Source organism: Rhineura floridana, chromosome 6, assembly GCF_030035675.1.
Source record: "Rhineura floridana isolate rRhiFlo1 chromosome 6, rRhiFlo1.hap2, whole genome shotgun sequence".
NCBI lineage: Eukaryota > Metazoa > Chordata > Lepidosauria > Squamata > Rhineuridae > Rhineura > Rhineura floridana.
Window position 1 is genome coordinate 77,755,126 of NC_084485.1, and position 16,896 is coordinate 77,772,021.

Sequence of the window (16,896 nt, forward strand, 5' to 3'; positions counted from 1 at the left end):
TTAATGTGACAAGAAAGTTCACTAAAAGAGATACAGTAAAACAGTACAGTTATAGGATTAAGAGGGGAGTCTACAAGGTTGATCTCTTGTGGCAGGAACAGTGATGTAGCATTACATGCACCAGTCACTGTGAGCTTGAGCAATACCTTGGGCTTGAGCCCTCTTCTTCCCACATGGCCAGGATGAGGGGGGAACCCACCAAGATTCAATTTCACTTTCCTCACTTTCTGGCTTGCTATGCATGAACAAGGAATTGTGGTTGGAAATCAACTCTAGTCAACCTTAGAACAAGCCAACTTCAAATGGGTTATTAAAAACCAGAGCTTGGAAAAGTTACTTTTTTAAACTACGACTCCCATCATCCCCAGCCAGCATGGCCACTGGATTGGCCTGATGGGAGTTGTAGTTCAAAAAAGTAACTTTTCCAAGCTCTGTTAAAAACCCTATAGTTTTAGGGTTGATTTTATACCATGCCTCCTCATTTGTACAAAACAAGTGAGGAGTAAGGGAAAGTGAAACAGAATTCTAGTTTATTCCTCTTCCTGGCCATTCAGCAGGAGGAAAGAAGAATGCTTCAGCCCAAGGCTTTACCTGGGCTCAAATAGCCTTATAGTTTAGTGTTATGTGCAAACCAGTTATGTGTGTGCATAGCAGCCAAAGTGTTAAATCATTACAATTATATAATCTATGTTAAATTACTTGGATCTAGAAAATATAGTATGGTGTTCTGCACATAAATTGGGTTTTACTGGCCCTGTTCCAGCACTTCATCCTCCTGCAAATAGCCACTCCTCAGGGTTGGGGAGGTCTCCAAATCAGCATGTCACATATAAACAGGTGAGCGAAATGCGTTCTGATCACATATGGGATATTTTGGATCCAACCACATGTATCTGGAGAAAATGCCAGGGAACCCAGGTTCTCATCCCTTATGTCAAATGCATGTATTGGAAATAAATGCACACACTAAATGCCATCTTCAGGTTCAGAATCAAGTTATTTTTTAAGGTGCTATAAAGTCATTCCTTTTTTGAATAATCAATCACAGACGTAACTTAAGAGTATGAGCTTTCATAGGACTAAATCAGATGCTGAAATTGAATAAACAGCAGTGGCATATGAGCATTAAAGGAGCTGCCTTAGGGAAAGTTTCATCTTGAAATGATACCTTTCTCTCTCCTCCATCAGGTTTTATAATGAAAAGGAAGTTACAGATCTTGGCTCCTGCAATTATTTGCAACATTCAAGGTTCTAATGCAGCCAGAGTTCTATGAACAGTTATATAAAATCTTGTCAAGAGTACAGAAACAATCTACATAAGCCAGACTGGTTCCTGTTTAAAAGGAAGAAAGACCAGATATCCAGAAAAAGAACAACAATACTAACAAACCCATGGGTGAACATTTTAAACTTCCTGGATATTCATGAAAGGCCTCAGTGGATGTCCCCAAACAAGTTAAATGAAGTGACGGACAGAACATGAAGTGGCAGAACAAGAACTAAATCAATGATTAATTGTGTGGACTAACGTTTCCTTAGGGACTATGGAGTCTCTCTCATTATAAAACTCAATGGGAGAAAAAAATTGAAATTTCATGGAGGCGATTTCAAAATCCAAACAACTGCCCTTATATTCCTGAAATAATTCATTCCATTTTAGCAGCTGACAAAATGGACTATTGACTTTAACAGTTCATGATCCTTACACAATTAAAAAACAAGAACAGAAATGGCATCTTGACCCCCAAAGAAAGACCTGGCATAAAATATAATGCTAATAGTGCTTATTGTGATGGGGAATGAGGCAAAGGATGACAAAGAGAATGGGGGTGGATGGGGGAGAGACAAGACTGCAAAAAATGCAAGTTTTATTACAAACCAAATAGGTAACTATTTTGGCATGTGCTCCTCAAGTGTATTTTGCTTATACAAGGCATTATTTGTGTTTCTTGCACTAATAGAAAGACTATCAGCAAACAAACTGATTGATGAAAGAAAATATAGAAGTACTGAGATGTCTGCTTAACGGGACTAGTGAAAGAGAATCTGAAATTATAATTATTTTATATATTTCTTTCATGATATTTACAAGTATTACTAGCAATATTGCTTTGCATATGCAAATATCCTTGAGTGCAGGCTTGAGAGAGGTGCATATTGGCTTTAATGAAAAAAAGGTTTCAATGAACTTTCCTGCAAGTTTAGGTTGCAAACCTCCCCCCTAACTCAATGTTTTGGTTCATGTAGCCCTTCAGTTTCCCCACTCTCTCACTCACACAAGATTCAGGAACGCTTGTTGCTCCTTTAAAGAGAGCTTGGAGCTTTGAAGTATACAGAGCTTCTGGTTACAAGTCCTCTCCTAACCCCACCTAAGGAATGCCACAGCAGACTACAGATATTATATTACTAGCAGCTCTGCTAGTCCATATGAAAAGATTATTTGCACACTCCCCTATTCAATCTGAACTTTTACATGTTCAAACATTTGGGATTTATGCAAGTGTCACATTCTGAATAAACAGTGTCACCTAGGAAGCTGTGAGCACAAATCTCCAAAAAGAAAATGGGCTTGCCTTACACCCCAAACTTAAAAGGCATATCTACAATGGCATGTGTGTGTACTGCCTTCAAGTCGATTCCGACTTATGGCGACCCTATGAATAGGGTTTTCATGAGGCTGAGAGGCAGTGACTGGCTCAAGGTCACCCAGTGAGCTTTATGGCTATGTGGGGATTCGAACCCTGGTCTCCCAGGTCGTAATCCAACACCTTAACCACTACACCACACTGGCATATGGTAGCCAAAATTGACTGTGACAAATACGTTGCCTGTCAATCGCACTTCCACCATAACAAGTTACTGCGCTGTATCAGAAATACTTCGGTTATAACATTATAGTTGGTTCTACACTGAATAAAAACAATCTTTAGAACAACTTACAGGCAAGTAGTATCCAACTCTGTGTCCACAATATTGCAGTTTATAATTTCTGTGCTGGATAGTAAGCATTTTGCCACTACTCAAACTTTAGTTATTGTGACAGATGCTAGTGTAATAGGGCTGGGATGCTGCTGCAATATTCTGAATCAATTAACATCATCAATCCAATGTCTCACTACTTATTTACCAGTACAGCCTGCAGGTTTTTGCAGAGTTCTAAGGTGGTCCCATTCTCTAACAAAGTGGATTTCAGGTAGACACTCTACACTTGACATACACAGAACAGAGTGAAGAAGCAAAGGGCAACTTACAGCTGAGGTCCCTTTTCATCGACTCCTCCAAAGAGCAGCGCCACACCAAATGGTCTTGACTGGAACATAATCACAGAAGGATCAAGACTTTAATGGCTAAATAAACAGATTAAATCAACTTCCAAATATATAAATTTGGACTATAATTTGCACAAGCACCTACTCACCATAGCACCTGGATCAGCATCTTCTTCCCCAAACTGTAAAGCTAAGTTTGACACTGCCTGTGTCACACTCTCTACGGTCATGATTTCATTGTATGTAAACCAATGATTCTAAAACAAACAAAAAAGAGCAGCTTGATCTTTGCACCCCTTTTCATAAGAATGTGCGAGTGCGTGCGCGCACACACACACAGAGAGAACAAACCAAATAAAGACTTACTGCTATTGAGTAGCAGCCGATGTCTTCAGCTTGAAGGACTAGATAGGCTGGGCCAACAACTATGCAAGCAGCTTGGCCAAAGAGGGCTCAGCACATCAGCCCGCAAAGCTGAAAAACCTGGAAGGCTCTCCAGCCCCAATCCTGGGAGGACACTTCAGGGTGCTGTGGGGGCACCTTTTCCCATTATGCACTACTTGAGGCCTCACATACTGGCTTTTGGTCTAGACAGTCCCTTTCCCCATAGAACATGTGCAAGTCAAAGGCTATCTATGATGTACCATCTCTGAGTTGACAGACACCCCTGCCAGAGCAAAATGAGATTACCTCCATATTGGTAGGGGTGCTTGACAGGTAGGAAGAACCACATAAAAATTTCACATGCCAATTTCTTTGTGATGCCATGACAAAGCCATAAGGAATTGGGGCAAAAACTTAAATGTGGTTCATGGGCCACCTGTTGGCCATTCCTGTTACAACAGCTATGTATCATATATAGTCCAACCATTTGACCATGATGAGATACTCCACAACATTTCCAATACATACTTACGATTCTTTTAAATGTCTCTCTAGCCACAAGGAGCCACTTTTCCAAAAGCAGCTCCCATATAGGCTGGGGCTTAAAATGACCCAATCCCAGCATCCTGTAGTTAGATCATTTAAACATTATTCTAGTCACACAGAAGCCACTCACAGAAGAGTGGCTCCTATGCAGTTAGGGGAACTTAAAGCCTGTCAATTTTCTTGAACTCCAAAAAAAGGCTTTACACAGCTAGCCTAGAAAAATTATGGAGTACACTGACTGGAACAAATTATTCCATTTAAAACATACTCCCCTAATGAGCAGAATCCTCAAAGTTACAAAGAGGACAAGAAGTAATGATGATTTGCTTCAGAGGGCACCTACTTCCTACAGCTTGAATATGATTTTTCTAAAAACACGAGAAGGTACTCTGTTACATCTCAGGCTTTTCTAATATTCAAGGTAAATAAAATAAACAGATATTAATCTAGGAAGAACAAGTGAACCCTATTCTGACCTTTCCAAAGCAATCTTGAGTTTTGCTTATTCTTTAGATCTGGACGGAGCTTCAAATTACTCTCTATTAAGCTCTATTGATGTATTTCTTTTGGTAGAAAATGACCAACATTAACAAAAAGAGTAGGAGGGAAGCAGGGAGAGACTCAACATAGATCAGCACTTAAATGTTACCTGTGTCTCAACCCTTGCTTTGTCAATTAATGTCTTTGCATCAGCTATTAAACCACTCATTGCACAGCCTGGAAAGAGATGAGATACACAAGCATTAATCATCAATCAGCTGTTGGCCCAATTTCCAATGAGTTAAAAATGTTTCAATTTCCCAAGAGACATACAGTCCCTACACCATACAAAGGTTATCGCTCAAAGGTAAACAGATAAAAGAAAACAAACCAATTATACAGTGAAATGCCATCCTGCAAAAACCTGTAATTCCGATACTGGTGTAAGGAATTATCACAGAGCAAAGCAGCATGTAAACTAGCCCCTTCATCGCTCCCACATGCTTCAATCAACATTTTTTTCCATGCTTCTGGAATCTGAACAAGAGACCAAGGCTCCTGGATTGGCACTGCCTATTTTTTCTGGATTAGCTAACAGAAGAAAAGTAAGAGATTGAGGGTTGAATCCAATGTGGCGCTACATGAATGTTTCACCAGCACATGGATTTCGGCTTGTGTAAAGTTCTCCCCCTATCCTCCCACCGCACCCACTGAATCTGTTCTAGGGGTTCCCCCAACCCTCTGGAGCAGATTTGGGGACAGAGCAAGGTGCACATAGGGGGAGAGAGTCGGAAATCCTTGCGCTGATGGGACATGCTAGTTGAATACCACCCTATGATGGCAAACCACACTCTACATGGAATGTTTCAGCTTCCTAACAATAAAGGGGCATTTAAGTTTTTTAAAACTCAGGAGCCCCTCAGGAGCAAGACACAGCCCATTTTAAACATAGAGTTCATTCCATGTCCATGAGGAAGGTGTGCTAGAAGTAAATCATCACAAATATAGATTCTACAGAGTAGTGTGCTAGTCATCGTTTTGTTACAAGGAATTTCAAAATACTAATATTACATGTTCAGAGTTGATAAAAATCACAAAGACAGCCTAAACAAAGTCTTCTGCCTATGAACAAGGAAATATTAATACTGCACTAGGGAAAGTCAATACTGACAAAATTATATTAGTGTTAAATACAAGGAAAGGAAGATATACAGAAAATAAAGTCTTCAAGATTAAGCCAAAGTTTTCAATTGGGGTCTGTGCATGCCTATGCAAGAAACTGTCTCCAGCTCAGAGAACAGGCTAACATTAGTGATCCAATCAGTGACCTTCCAACACAGAAGCTGGCTGTGGATCAAGCGTTTACATTACAATTCCCTGCCCTCCAAGATCTAATTTTGGGGACAAGCTTTCACCAGTGAGGTCAACCAGAAGCAAGTTACAGCTGCTGCTTCCTACTTCTGAAACTATGTCCTGCTGGCCTAGAGCCTGGAAAACCAGTGACTACTGGTCACTATTAAAGATTAATTCCCCACCAAATAAAGTCTGCACATAATCCTGTAGTGTGCATTACAGGATAATTTCTCATTAAGACCTGCAGAGGAAAGCTTTTATTAGTGTACATGCTGCAATTACACTATACATTTTACTGTATAAATTTGTAAGATTTCATTAGTCTTACCTATATGAGAATCTATTTCTACAATTTTCTCAATACTGCTGGGTTCCATAAGTGGAGAGGTGATCCTCTTCTCCACAGCCAGGCAAACCCCTTCTGATGTTTGAATTCCAATTGCTGTGGAACCAAGCTTTTTTAAAAAAATGAAAGATGAAAACATAACCAACAACAGCCACCTTTGATATTTAGTGTATCTGGTCTATATAGCTTAATCTACATCACTGTGATAATCAGAACCAATATATCAGAAGAAATTATATACCTGCTTTATCTACAAATATAGGCCTCTCCAGGCAGTAAGATCTTCAAATGATGAACTCCTGGTAGAACTTCAGCCTGTGGAGGTGCATCAAGTGACAACAGGAGGAGGGCTTTTTCTTTTGTGGTGTCCAGCCTATGATGCAACCTCCTCTGTGAGATAAGGCAAGTGCCTACTATTCTTTGTTTTCAGCATTTCGTAAAAATTTCTCCCAGGTCTTTGGTAGCCATTTATAGCATGGTGTTTAGTTTATTGAGACTTTGTTGCTCCTGTATTTATTGTATTTTAATGTGTTGTTATGAACAGCCTTGTTATACCATCTTCCAAAAAACTTTAAATAGAGCAGTTACAAGAAAGTAAGAAGCAAATCTCTGTTAACAGTAGTCTGATAGTGCCCCTTATTTAGTAATATCCCTTTTCAGATCACAAATTATTTCTTGACTTATGATTTTACACTTTACACTTCAGAAGAAGTTTGAACATGACACCTTGCAATTTCAAAAAGTAACTGAGAAGTAACTTGTACTGCTGTATCCACAAACAAGCTAACTCCATTAACAGCTTAAGTCCAACCAAATGGCTATTAGCTGGAGGACAAATTATATGAGTTTGAACACACTATATGAAAACTAGGTCTAGTTCAGCCTTTGTTTGACAATCTTTTTCCCCATGGTGGACAAAAATCAATGCTTTGTTTTAAAAAATTGTGCCTTTTTTAAAGAGATATTTACTCATGGGCAAAAGTGCATTTTCTGAAGTCAAGCATTATAAATATGAAACAATGGTTCAAATACTTATTATCGTGCATATGCTTTCATAAAGTTCTTTAAATCTTCAAATAATGCTTAGCATTCTCCCATGCATAGAGAGAGAAACAAACCTCCTCTCTTAACACATAGCAGGAACACACAATTTTTAACCGGCCTTGCTTACCAAGCCAAACAATTGTACCCACGTGGTTCCTTCTCCTTACCTTTGTGGAGCTTCGATGGTGCTGGGTGGAAATGCCTGAGTGTTTACAAGCAAGCTTCCCACTTTGGGAAAGGCAGGTAGGAAGTGTGGTAACTTTGGCACTTGGGGGGGGGGTGCCTTGCACAAAAAGCAAATGGAAAGCTTGCAGGTTTCCTGCTCCGAGGCAAACTAGGGAGGAGTCAGGAATCACCACACCACTGTCAGGATAATAATCACCCACCTCTGCTGCTTTAAATCCATGAGGAAGGCTCATCCCTCATTTCACTAGCCATACAGCATTGGCACAGCCACCATGGCAAGTGTAATAAAAAATGTCAAAGAGTTGTATCCAACAAAGTTGTTGCATTAGTGCAAGGACTTCCACTTGTGCAACAGCACTTCCCCTCCCTCTCCTCCCCCTGCACATCCTCCAAATCTGTTCTGGGGGTTCCCTCTCAACGCTCTGCAGTGTGTGCAGGGAGGTTCTGTTGTGCAAGTGGAAGTCCTTGTGCTAATATGACGACTTTGTAGGATACAACCCAAAGTTTCCACAAGAGCCATCTACTCATACAACCAACTTAACAGGTGAGCCAAGATTCCAACTGTTGCAGTGTTCCAAGGTGTACATTCACCATCACAGAAATGGCTCCAAGACAGGCACCCAGTTCTCACAACTATATTTAACCATTCACCGAAAAAAGTAAATGTGTACTGGTCATTAAGCTTACTCCAAGAGATTATAATTACATCAAACAATGCAATATTTTATACAAATATGTTTAAGTAAGATAGAAAACAGTGGCTTATCTGAGATAAGCTCCCTATTGATATGACAAATTAAGTTCTCTGTCCTAACTGCAAAATAGCACAATAAAAAACACTCAGGCAATATTGTTCTATAGTAATGAACTGAGAACAGTGTTTGAAGGCAAGTGGATTGCAAAGACTAACACTTGATCTGGCTGCAGGGAGCCCTGCTGGACTCTCAAAGGCTCAAGCTGTCACTACCATAATCAATCCTCTTTAATCATGGGGGTATATTTAAGATTAAAAGTGGAATACTTAACCTGTACAAATGCAGTGTCCTGATTTAATACACCCTCACAAAAATAATGTACTGAGTCCAAGGCCCAGAGCACAAAATTCCCAGTCCACCACTGCAGGAACTAAGGGACCCAGAATAGCTACAGTTACCATATCAAGCTCAGATAAAGCAAGTTTGATTCTATCTGCTCTTCAGCTCACAGAAGCGACATTAATTACTAATTAATTTTTTTACAGAGTTGCATGCAAAGCATGGTAGAAAAAAGTACCCATTTAATTCAGATATATTGTGTACAGAAATAGTTACATCAAAGGTGCACAGGCATTAACTCGATTATTTGACATACAGTGCTATCCCTATGCATATCCACTTGGAAATAAGCTCCACTGAGTTAAATGAGATTTGTTTCCTTCTTGGATATGTATGAAATGACAGTCTTAATGTCATTAACTCTTACAAAAATTCTTGTCATATACAGCTGAATGCTATTAAAGAATACCAGGTAAGGCACAACAAGAAAAAAAAAAGAACAATCATGGCTGCTCATAGTCTGTGCTATTTCAACTTCTGTGCTCCAAACAAGTAGCACAAGGTTCGGATAATATTGTTCAAATTGTACACCTCAATCTGAACCCACTCTTATTTACAGAATAGACTCAAATGCTTATTGTACCTTTATAGCTTCAATGGCATATTCCACCTGGAATAATCTTCCCTCTGGAGAAAAAGTGTTCACACCCCTACAATTGAAAGAAAAAAGTCAAATTCATAGCATAATCCTAAGTGTACTAACTCAGAGCTAGGTGTTCCTAGGATCACAGCCTTAAAAAAAACAAGAACTTGGCAGTGTCAGGAAGTTTACTTAAAAGAACTAAATGGTGCCAAGCCCTGTAAATAAGAGACAAGAACTAGGCATGTTTCTTTCCATCAATGGGCAGGTGTATAGGTGCATATCTGTTACTCAGCACTATCTGTTACTCAATTACAAATCTACATCTAGTGAAATTTTATTTTGTTGTTAACAAAATAATGCACTATATGTGTTGATGCTTGCACCACAGTTTACAAACCCATCACTGCTGATTAGTTTTGATTAAGAAAGTGGCTAGTCACCTCACATAATAAAATAAACAATGGCAGATGGGGGGAGGAAGTACATCCCTATTAATTCCTCAGTAAGAATCTGATACAAATTCCACAGGAAGGTTTTCTAAGAAGATACCACAGCAGTGTTGATATCCTATACAGCTTGAGGAACACTTCATACTTTACATTCTAGATAATCATTTTGTTGTGGAAAAAAAGCTACAACCATGTTTATGCATCTACCAAAAAAACCAACCTGTGTGGGTTTTAACTGCAATGTGAATCCTATAAAGTCAGTTATGATTTCTATAAACACAAATATTCTGGGTACAGAACTACCCCATCAGCACTAAAACTAGAGTCCATTAACATCCCTCAGAAACACAGTGAGTAGCTGAAGTGCCTTCCAACTAATTTCATCCTACAGATTTGTCAAGCCCAGCCTATTTTCCAGAAACAACTATGAAGCTGGCCTAGGCCAGCATTTAGCAACTGAGAGTCTTAAAATACAGCAAAACATTAGCTAAAACTAAATGTATGATGCAACTTTTTAAAGTGTACCTACAAATAGGATCTTGACAGCGTCATTCCCTAAGTACTTGGCAATGTTCAATTGGTAGTTATTTTTATTATTAATGTTATCTAGGATGCTACAAGTTCATTTGAAACTTTCTTCAAAAGTTAATTTTACTATTTATCGCTTTATATACATAGACAATTCTAGGTTGGTATAGTCAGTACTGAAGCGTTGTTTAGCTTCAGTTGATTGAGTGTGATGAATCATTCAGAAGATTTGTTCAATTCAGTGTAACTGAAAACAAAAGCAAAAGCTTGAAGACTCATCACTATGACTAAGGAAACTTGCTGAGGCCTTGCCTATACAGTACTTCAGATAACACAATACTACCTTTCACAATATACTTGAGCTCTGTCTGTGATGGCCTGGAACAATTTAAAGCTTTGCCAGCAATAAAATACCAGGTTAACTGGTAAATACATAAATAGCAAATAACTAAAGAAACACAAGCCCTTTCATAACTCATGTGTTTTTTTGCCAGTCAATGCACATGCATATTTAAGGCAAACTGGAGCTCTGGAAACACACACACAGGAACTACAGACTTGTTGTGATTGGCCTACATTGTAAGGAAAAAATAATTTAAAAGTTGTGCTTAATGAGCTTAAAGAATCATTCATTCTCTTATTCAAGTGGCCACTATATTACTCTCAGAAAACAGACTGTTCCAATTTTGCTTTCATAAACCAGATTGTCTTCCACCTGGCTGGGGAAAAAGGAAACACAGATTGCCAGAAAAGGAGAAGGGTGCTGTTTTACTCAGCCTGTGACTTAGTGCTTCGATTGGCTTCTGCTGAGCGGCACAAGATGAGAAGCCTAACTACCTCTACTCAAACCTCACCAATTTCAGCTGGACTCGCCTCCAAGCGACCATGATGATGCAAAAGATTTGCAGCAGAAGCCTATAAACACCTTCTGTGATCACCTCTTTACACCAGGTACGTTATTTAACATTTCTCAAGACTTTCTGCAGGAAGTCACGCCAAAGCGATTCAGTCTCTCAAGCAAGATAGAGGGCACTTGCACTCCTTCGTCTAAGGATCCTTACACCAGAAGAAGGTGAGGAGGAGGAGGAGAGAGAAGGCGCCTTTATCCCCTTCCGCAGGGATCTGCTGATTGAATCAGACTAACAGGCCGCCCGCAGTGACTCAGCCCCCGACCAAGAACAGGCCGCGCTCCCTTTTATCCTGTCCACACTCACCTGTCGTACTCAGAGCGAGTGAGAAACATGTTGTTGGTGGCAGCACTGGGAAAAAAAAGAATGCACACGAGGGGCGGAATCTGCAGGTCTGACTTCGAGTCCCCACTCTAGGTCGGGGATGGCTGCGGCCCTGTCAGCACAGCACCCGGTTTCACAACCCACTATGCACCTCGCATGCGTCGGACTCCACGCAGTTCACGCTGCGTCTTACTGACCAATACTGCTCTGAAGCGGGATCTTACAATGCCATCGTGCAATTGGTCCTGGGAATACTCGTACCAACCGTTGATTGGGTAATAGTTGCCATGGTCTAAGGCCCGCCCTTCCTTGTATTCGCCAGATGGGGAAAAATCAAAGAACAAGAAGTCGGAGCAGATGGGGAGGCGCAATAAGAGCGGTGAAGGAAGGCGAAGCGGGCAGTATTGGATTGATTAGCCCTATCGCAACTCTAGTGTGGCACGGATCGCTCTTTTTCGGGAAAGTATTAATATACACAATATATCCAGTCAACACAAACTACCTTGTGTTGAGGGAAATCAATAAATTCATCCATCTTAGAACTGTCAATTTCGTCTTGCAAAGGCGCGCGATGATGAATTTAATTGATCGCTTTTTACAGAAAAAGTCCCAGAACGATTAACAAATAAGTAAAAATGCAAATATACCATAAAATAGCAATACAACTAATCTCTCGATTTCCAGCCGGAGGTGTTTCCCAATCCCAACCCTGCTTTCTAATGTCTTTTAGCTTAAGATGCCTACGAGTGAAACTGGGACTATATCCATGTATTCTACTTATTCAGATGTTGTGTCACACTGAGATAGTCTACCAACCCTGGATGCCCCCCCATGCACATCTGCCCAGCTATAATAGCATACTCGGATTCATTGTGATTCTGGGACTGTGTGCAGCTGAAGGATCCACAGCTCTGTGTATGAAGCATGTCAGGAAGCAGTCATAATAAAGGGGCAAGCAGTAGTTGGTGGTTTGGTCGACAGATAGCAGGATGAACAGGCTGAAAGGCAAGGCAAAAATACCAGAGTAAAGGGTGGGCATCAGAAAGGGAGAATACTTGGGAATCAAAGAAGGTGTACTCTCTAGTCTAGAGCATGAGTGTCCAATTCAAGGGCCAGCCCCATAGTTCATTGAAAAATCTCCAGATTTGATGGGTGTGGTAGAGAAGACCAGTAGTAGAACAAAGGACTGACTTTAAAATGCCCCTGACCATCTTATCCCTATGTGCCATCCTTCCATATGCTGTTGGCTGCTAGCTGCACTTGAACCAGAATGGAACCAGACTGCTGGCACTTAAAATTAAAAAGGTGGCAGAGCAGCTTTTAAACTGACTGAGGGGGGAAACCCGACAGGAGCTGAGAAAGGTCCGGTTCAGAATAAACCTCCACCCTGGGATAAAAACCAAAGAAATGATGAAATTTTAAAAGGGGTAGGCCTAGAAGTAGGCATTGTGAGAGCAGGGGCACAGGATATACATTCAGAAGGGCAAAATTACCACAGGCCAAACCACAAGTGCCAAAGACACTTGAAGAGAGACACTGCTTACAAGTGCCTGTACGCTAATGCTAGGAGCCTGCGAACCAAGATGGGAGAACTGGAGTGCTTGGTCTTAGAGAAGAGCATTGATATAGTGAGCATAACGGAGACCTGGTGGAATGGAGAAAACCAGTGGGATACGGTTATCCCTGGATATAAACTATATCAGAAGGACAGGGAAGGACGTATTGGTGGTGGAGTCGCTCTATACGTGAAAGAAGGCATTGAATCCAGCAAGCTCGAAACCCCCAAAGAGGCGGACTCCTCCACAGAATCGTTGTGGGTGGTGATACCATGCCCCAGGAGGCATTTAATACTGGGAACGATCTATCGTCCCCCTGATCAAAATGCTCAGGGAGACCTGGAGATGAGATATGAAATTGAGGAAGTATCCAAACTAGGAAATGTGGTAGTAATGGGTGACTTCAACTACCCAGACATAGACTGGCTGCATATGTGTTCCAGTCATGACAAAGAAGCAAAATTTCTAGATATTCTAAATGACTATTCCCTAGACTAGTTGGTCATGGAACCGACCAGAGGGACAGCAACCCTGGATTTAATCCTCAGTGGGGACCGGGACCTGGTGCAAGATGTAAGTGTTGTTGAACCGATTGGGAGCAGTGACCATAGTGCTATTAAATTGAACATACATGTAACTGGCCAATTGCCAAGAAAATCCAACACGGTCACATTTGACTTCAAAAGAGGAAACTTCACAAAAATGAGGGGATTGGTAAAACGAAAGCTGAAAAACAAAGTCTAGAGGGTCACATCATTCAAAAATGCTTGGAAGTTGTTTAAAAGCACTATATTAGAAGCGCAACTGGAGTGCATACCGCAGATCAGAAAAGGTACCGCCAGGGCCAAGAAGATGCCAGCATGGTTAATGAGCAAAGGCAAGGAAGCTCTTAGAGGCAAAAAGTCTTCCTTCAGAAAATGGAAGTCTTGTCCGAATGAAGAAAATGAAAAAGAACACAAACTCTGGCAAAAGAAATGCAAGAAGACAATAAGGGATGCTAAAAAAGAATTTGAGGAGCACATTGCTAAGAACATAAAAACCAACAACAAAAAATTCTATAAATACATTAAAAGCAGGAGACCATCTAGGGAGGCGATTGGACCCTTGGATGATAAGGGAGTCAAAGGTGTACTAAAGAACGATAAGGAGAATGCAGAGAAGCTAAATGAATTCTTTGCATCTGTCTTCACACTGGAAGATATAGGACAGATCCCTGAACCTGAACTAACATTTGCAGGAAGGGATTCTGAGGAACTGAGACAAATAGTGGTAACGAGAGAGGAAGTTCTAGGCTTAATGGACAATATAAAAACTGACAAATCACCAGGTCTGGATGGCATCCACCCGAGAGTTCTCAAAGAACTCAAAGGTGAAATTGCTGATCTGCTAACTAAAATATGTAACTTGTCCCTCAGGTCCTCCTCCGTGCCTGAGGACTGGAAAGTGGCAAATGTAATGCCAATATTCAAAAAGGGATCCAGAGGGGATCCCGGAAATTACAGGCCAGTTTGCTTAACTTCTGTCCCTGGAAAACTGGTAGAAAGTATTATTAAAGCTAGATTAACTAAGCACATAGAAGAACAAGCCTTGCTGAAGCAGAGCCAGCATGGCTTCTGCAAGGGAAAGTCCTGTCTCAGTAACCTATTAGAATTCTTTGAGAGTGTCAACAAGCATATAGATAGAGGTGATCCAGTGAGCATAGTGTACTTAGACTTTCAAAAAGCGTTTGACAAGGTACCTCACCAAAGACTTCTGAGGAAGCTTAGCAGTCATGGAATAAGAGGAGAGGTCCTCTTGTGGATAAGGAATTGGTTAAGAAGCAGAAAGCAGAGAGTAGGAATAAACGGACAGTTCTCCCAATGGAGGGCTGTAGAAAGTGGAGTCCCTCAAGGATCTTATTGGCCGAAATCACACTCCCACTTTAATTGTAACATTCCATCAAAAGTATGGGAGAAGCATTTTACAAAATTATACCATAGCCCAGAAGAAGAGGGGATATATGAATACTCACTACTGAATGTACTTCCAAAATGGACACCAGTATCACAGGAGGAAATATTTGAACTGATCAAGAATCTAAAACCTAATAAAGCACCTGGCCCAGATAATGTTCCCTCCGAAGTTTATAAAAATAATGCTGAATGGTGGGCCCCTGTATTAGCATCATTATTATCCTATATTGATTCAACGATGATAGTACCAGATGATTGGGGAATGGCGACAGTAGTGCCCATCTTTAAGAAAGGTTCGCCGGGAGACCCAGAAAATTATAGACCAATTAGCCTGTTAAATGTTATTAGTAAGCTATATGCTGCCCACCTATTTAACAAATTGATTACTTGGGTAGAACAAATAGATATACTGAGTCAAGAACAAGCAGGATTTAGACCAAAAAGATCTGTTTTGGATCACATATTAGTGTTACAGCATATCATTGATAAATACGTGCATAGAAAAGGGGGTCTTTTCTGTGTGGCATACATTGACTTGAAAGCAGCATAATGCCCCAAGAAATGCCCTTTTATATGCCGATGATTTGACCTTATTATCAAAGACTCCAATAGGGCTAAAGAAATTATTAAGAGGTATAGCCCAGTATTGCCAGTCAGAACGTCTGGACATAAACTACCAAAAAACTAAGGTAATGCTGTTTAGCAATAAAAGAACAAAATACCAATGGATACTAAATGGGAGATCAATTGACCAAGTGAATTAATTCAAATATTTGGGATTCACTTTCCAATCATCAGGTAGCCATAGCTATCACATAAAATCAGTTACAATAAATGCAAAGAAAACATCTAAAGCATTGTTAAAGTTTTATTATACTAATGGAGCCAATTGATTATTCCTGCCATTAAAGTATTCCAAGCTAAAATAATCCCTCAGCTTATTTACGGCATGCAAGCAACAACAAGAGATAAATTCCCAGAGTTAGAAGTAGTGCAGACTTCCTTCATACGATCTATTCTGGCAATACCTTCATGTGTCCCGAACAGTGTAATAAGATTAGAAATGGGGGTTCAGTCCATAGAATCAATAATTTGGTCATTGAAGATCAATTATTGGATAAAATTAACCCTGGAACCTCAAGGACTAGCTCCTCATATACTAACAGATAATTTCAACTCTACTTGGAACTCTGCTATCGTTAACAAAATCTAATATCTCGGCTTCTCAAAACAAACTTTAACACAGATGGGTAGTGAGACTGCTAGGATAAATATTAAACAACGGATTAGAGATGTTGATTACCAAATCCATTTAGAACAAGCAAGGAAATACAGACACAATGCTAAGTATTTTATCCCCATGCCCTATTTAAATAATTTAAACATACCAAAATATAGAAAAGCATTTATTTGGCTAAGAATGAATGTTCTTCCATCAAAGGTATTAGAGGGACGTTACAATAAGATTCCGTATGGAGAACGCCTATGCCCATGTGGAAAAGGGGAAGTCGAAACTAATATCCATGTTCTGCTACACTGCCCTATTTATGAACATCTGCGATCGCTTTTAATAGTACCTCTTTTAAATTATCGAAAATCAAACTCAGAACACCTACAGGTAAATTACCTATTATCAGATTATAAGGAAGAAATTACTGTGGAAGTAGCAAAATTTGCAGTAGCAGCAATCTCAGTAAGAAGTACATTTGTTCAGAGCTCGTAACAATTTTTTTTTTTTTTTAACATTGGAGTGACCTTTTAAACAAATATTCTTGGATCTGTAAATTAATATGGTTAATGTATGATATCGTGTATGGATCAATGGCTCGTTAATAAATTTTACTTACTTACCTCAAGGATCGGTATTGGGACCTGTACTTTTCAACTTGTTCAT

The 16,896-nt window shown here is 40.0% G+C and overlaps 1 protein-coding gene across 4 annotated transcripts in view; it reads right to left on the bottom strand.

The window, feature by feature from the left end:
- Window positions 1-16,896, bottom strand: part of PSMA5 (proteasome 20S subunit alpha 5) — a 39,483-nt gene that overhangs the window by 5,476 nt on the left and 17,111 nt on the right. The window contains exons 1-6 of one of the 4 annotated variants that reach the window (XM_061632542.1): window positions 11,477-11,721; window positions 9,286-9,352; window positions 6,361-6,487; window positions 4,849-4,916; window positions 3,419-3,526; window positions 3,252-3,310 (exon numbers count right to left, since the gene is read on the bottom strand). In XM_061632542.1, coding sequence (XP_061488526.1) covers window positions 3,252-3,310; window positions 3,419-3,526; window positions 4,849-4,916; window positions 6,361-6,487; window positions 9,286-9,352; window positions 11,477-11,505 — 458 coding nt within the window. In that variant the 5' untranslated portion in view covers window positions 11,506-11,721. Of the gene's footprint in view, window positions 1-3,251; window positions 3,311-3,418; window positions 3,527-4,848; window positions 4,917-6,360; window positions 6,488-9,285; window positions 9,353-11,116; window positions 11,411-11,476; window positions 11,722-16,896 lie in introns of those variants that run through there. The other 3 variants (XM_061632543.1, XM_061632544.1, XM_061632545.1) reach the window with 3 other exon arrangements.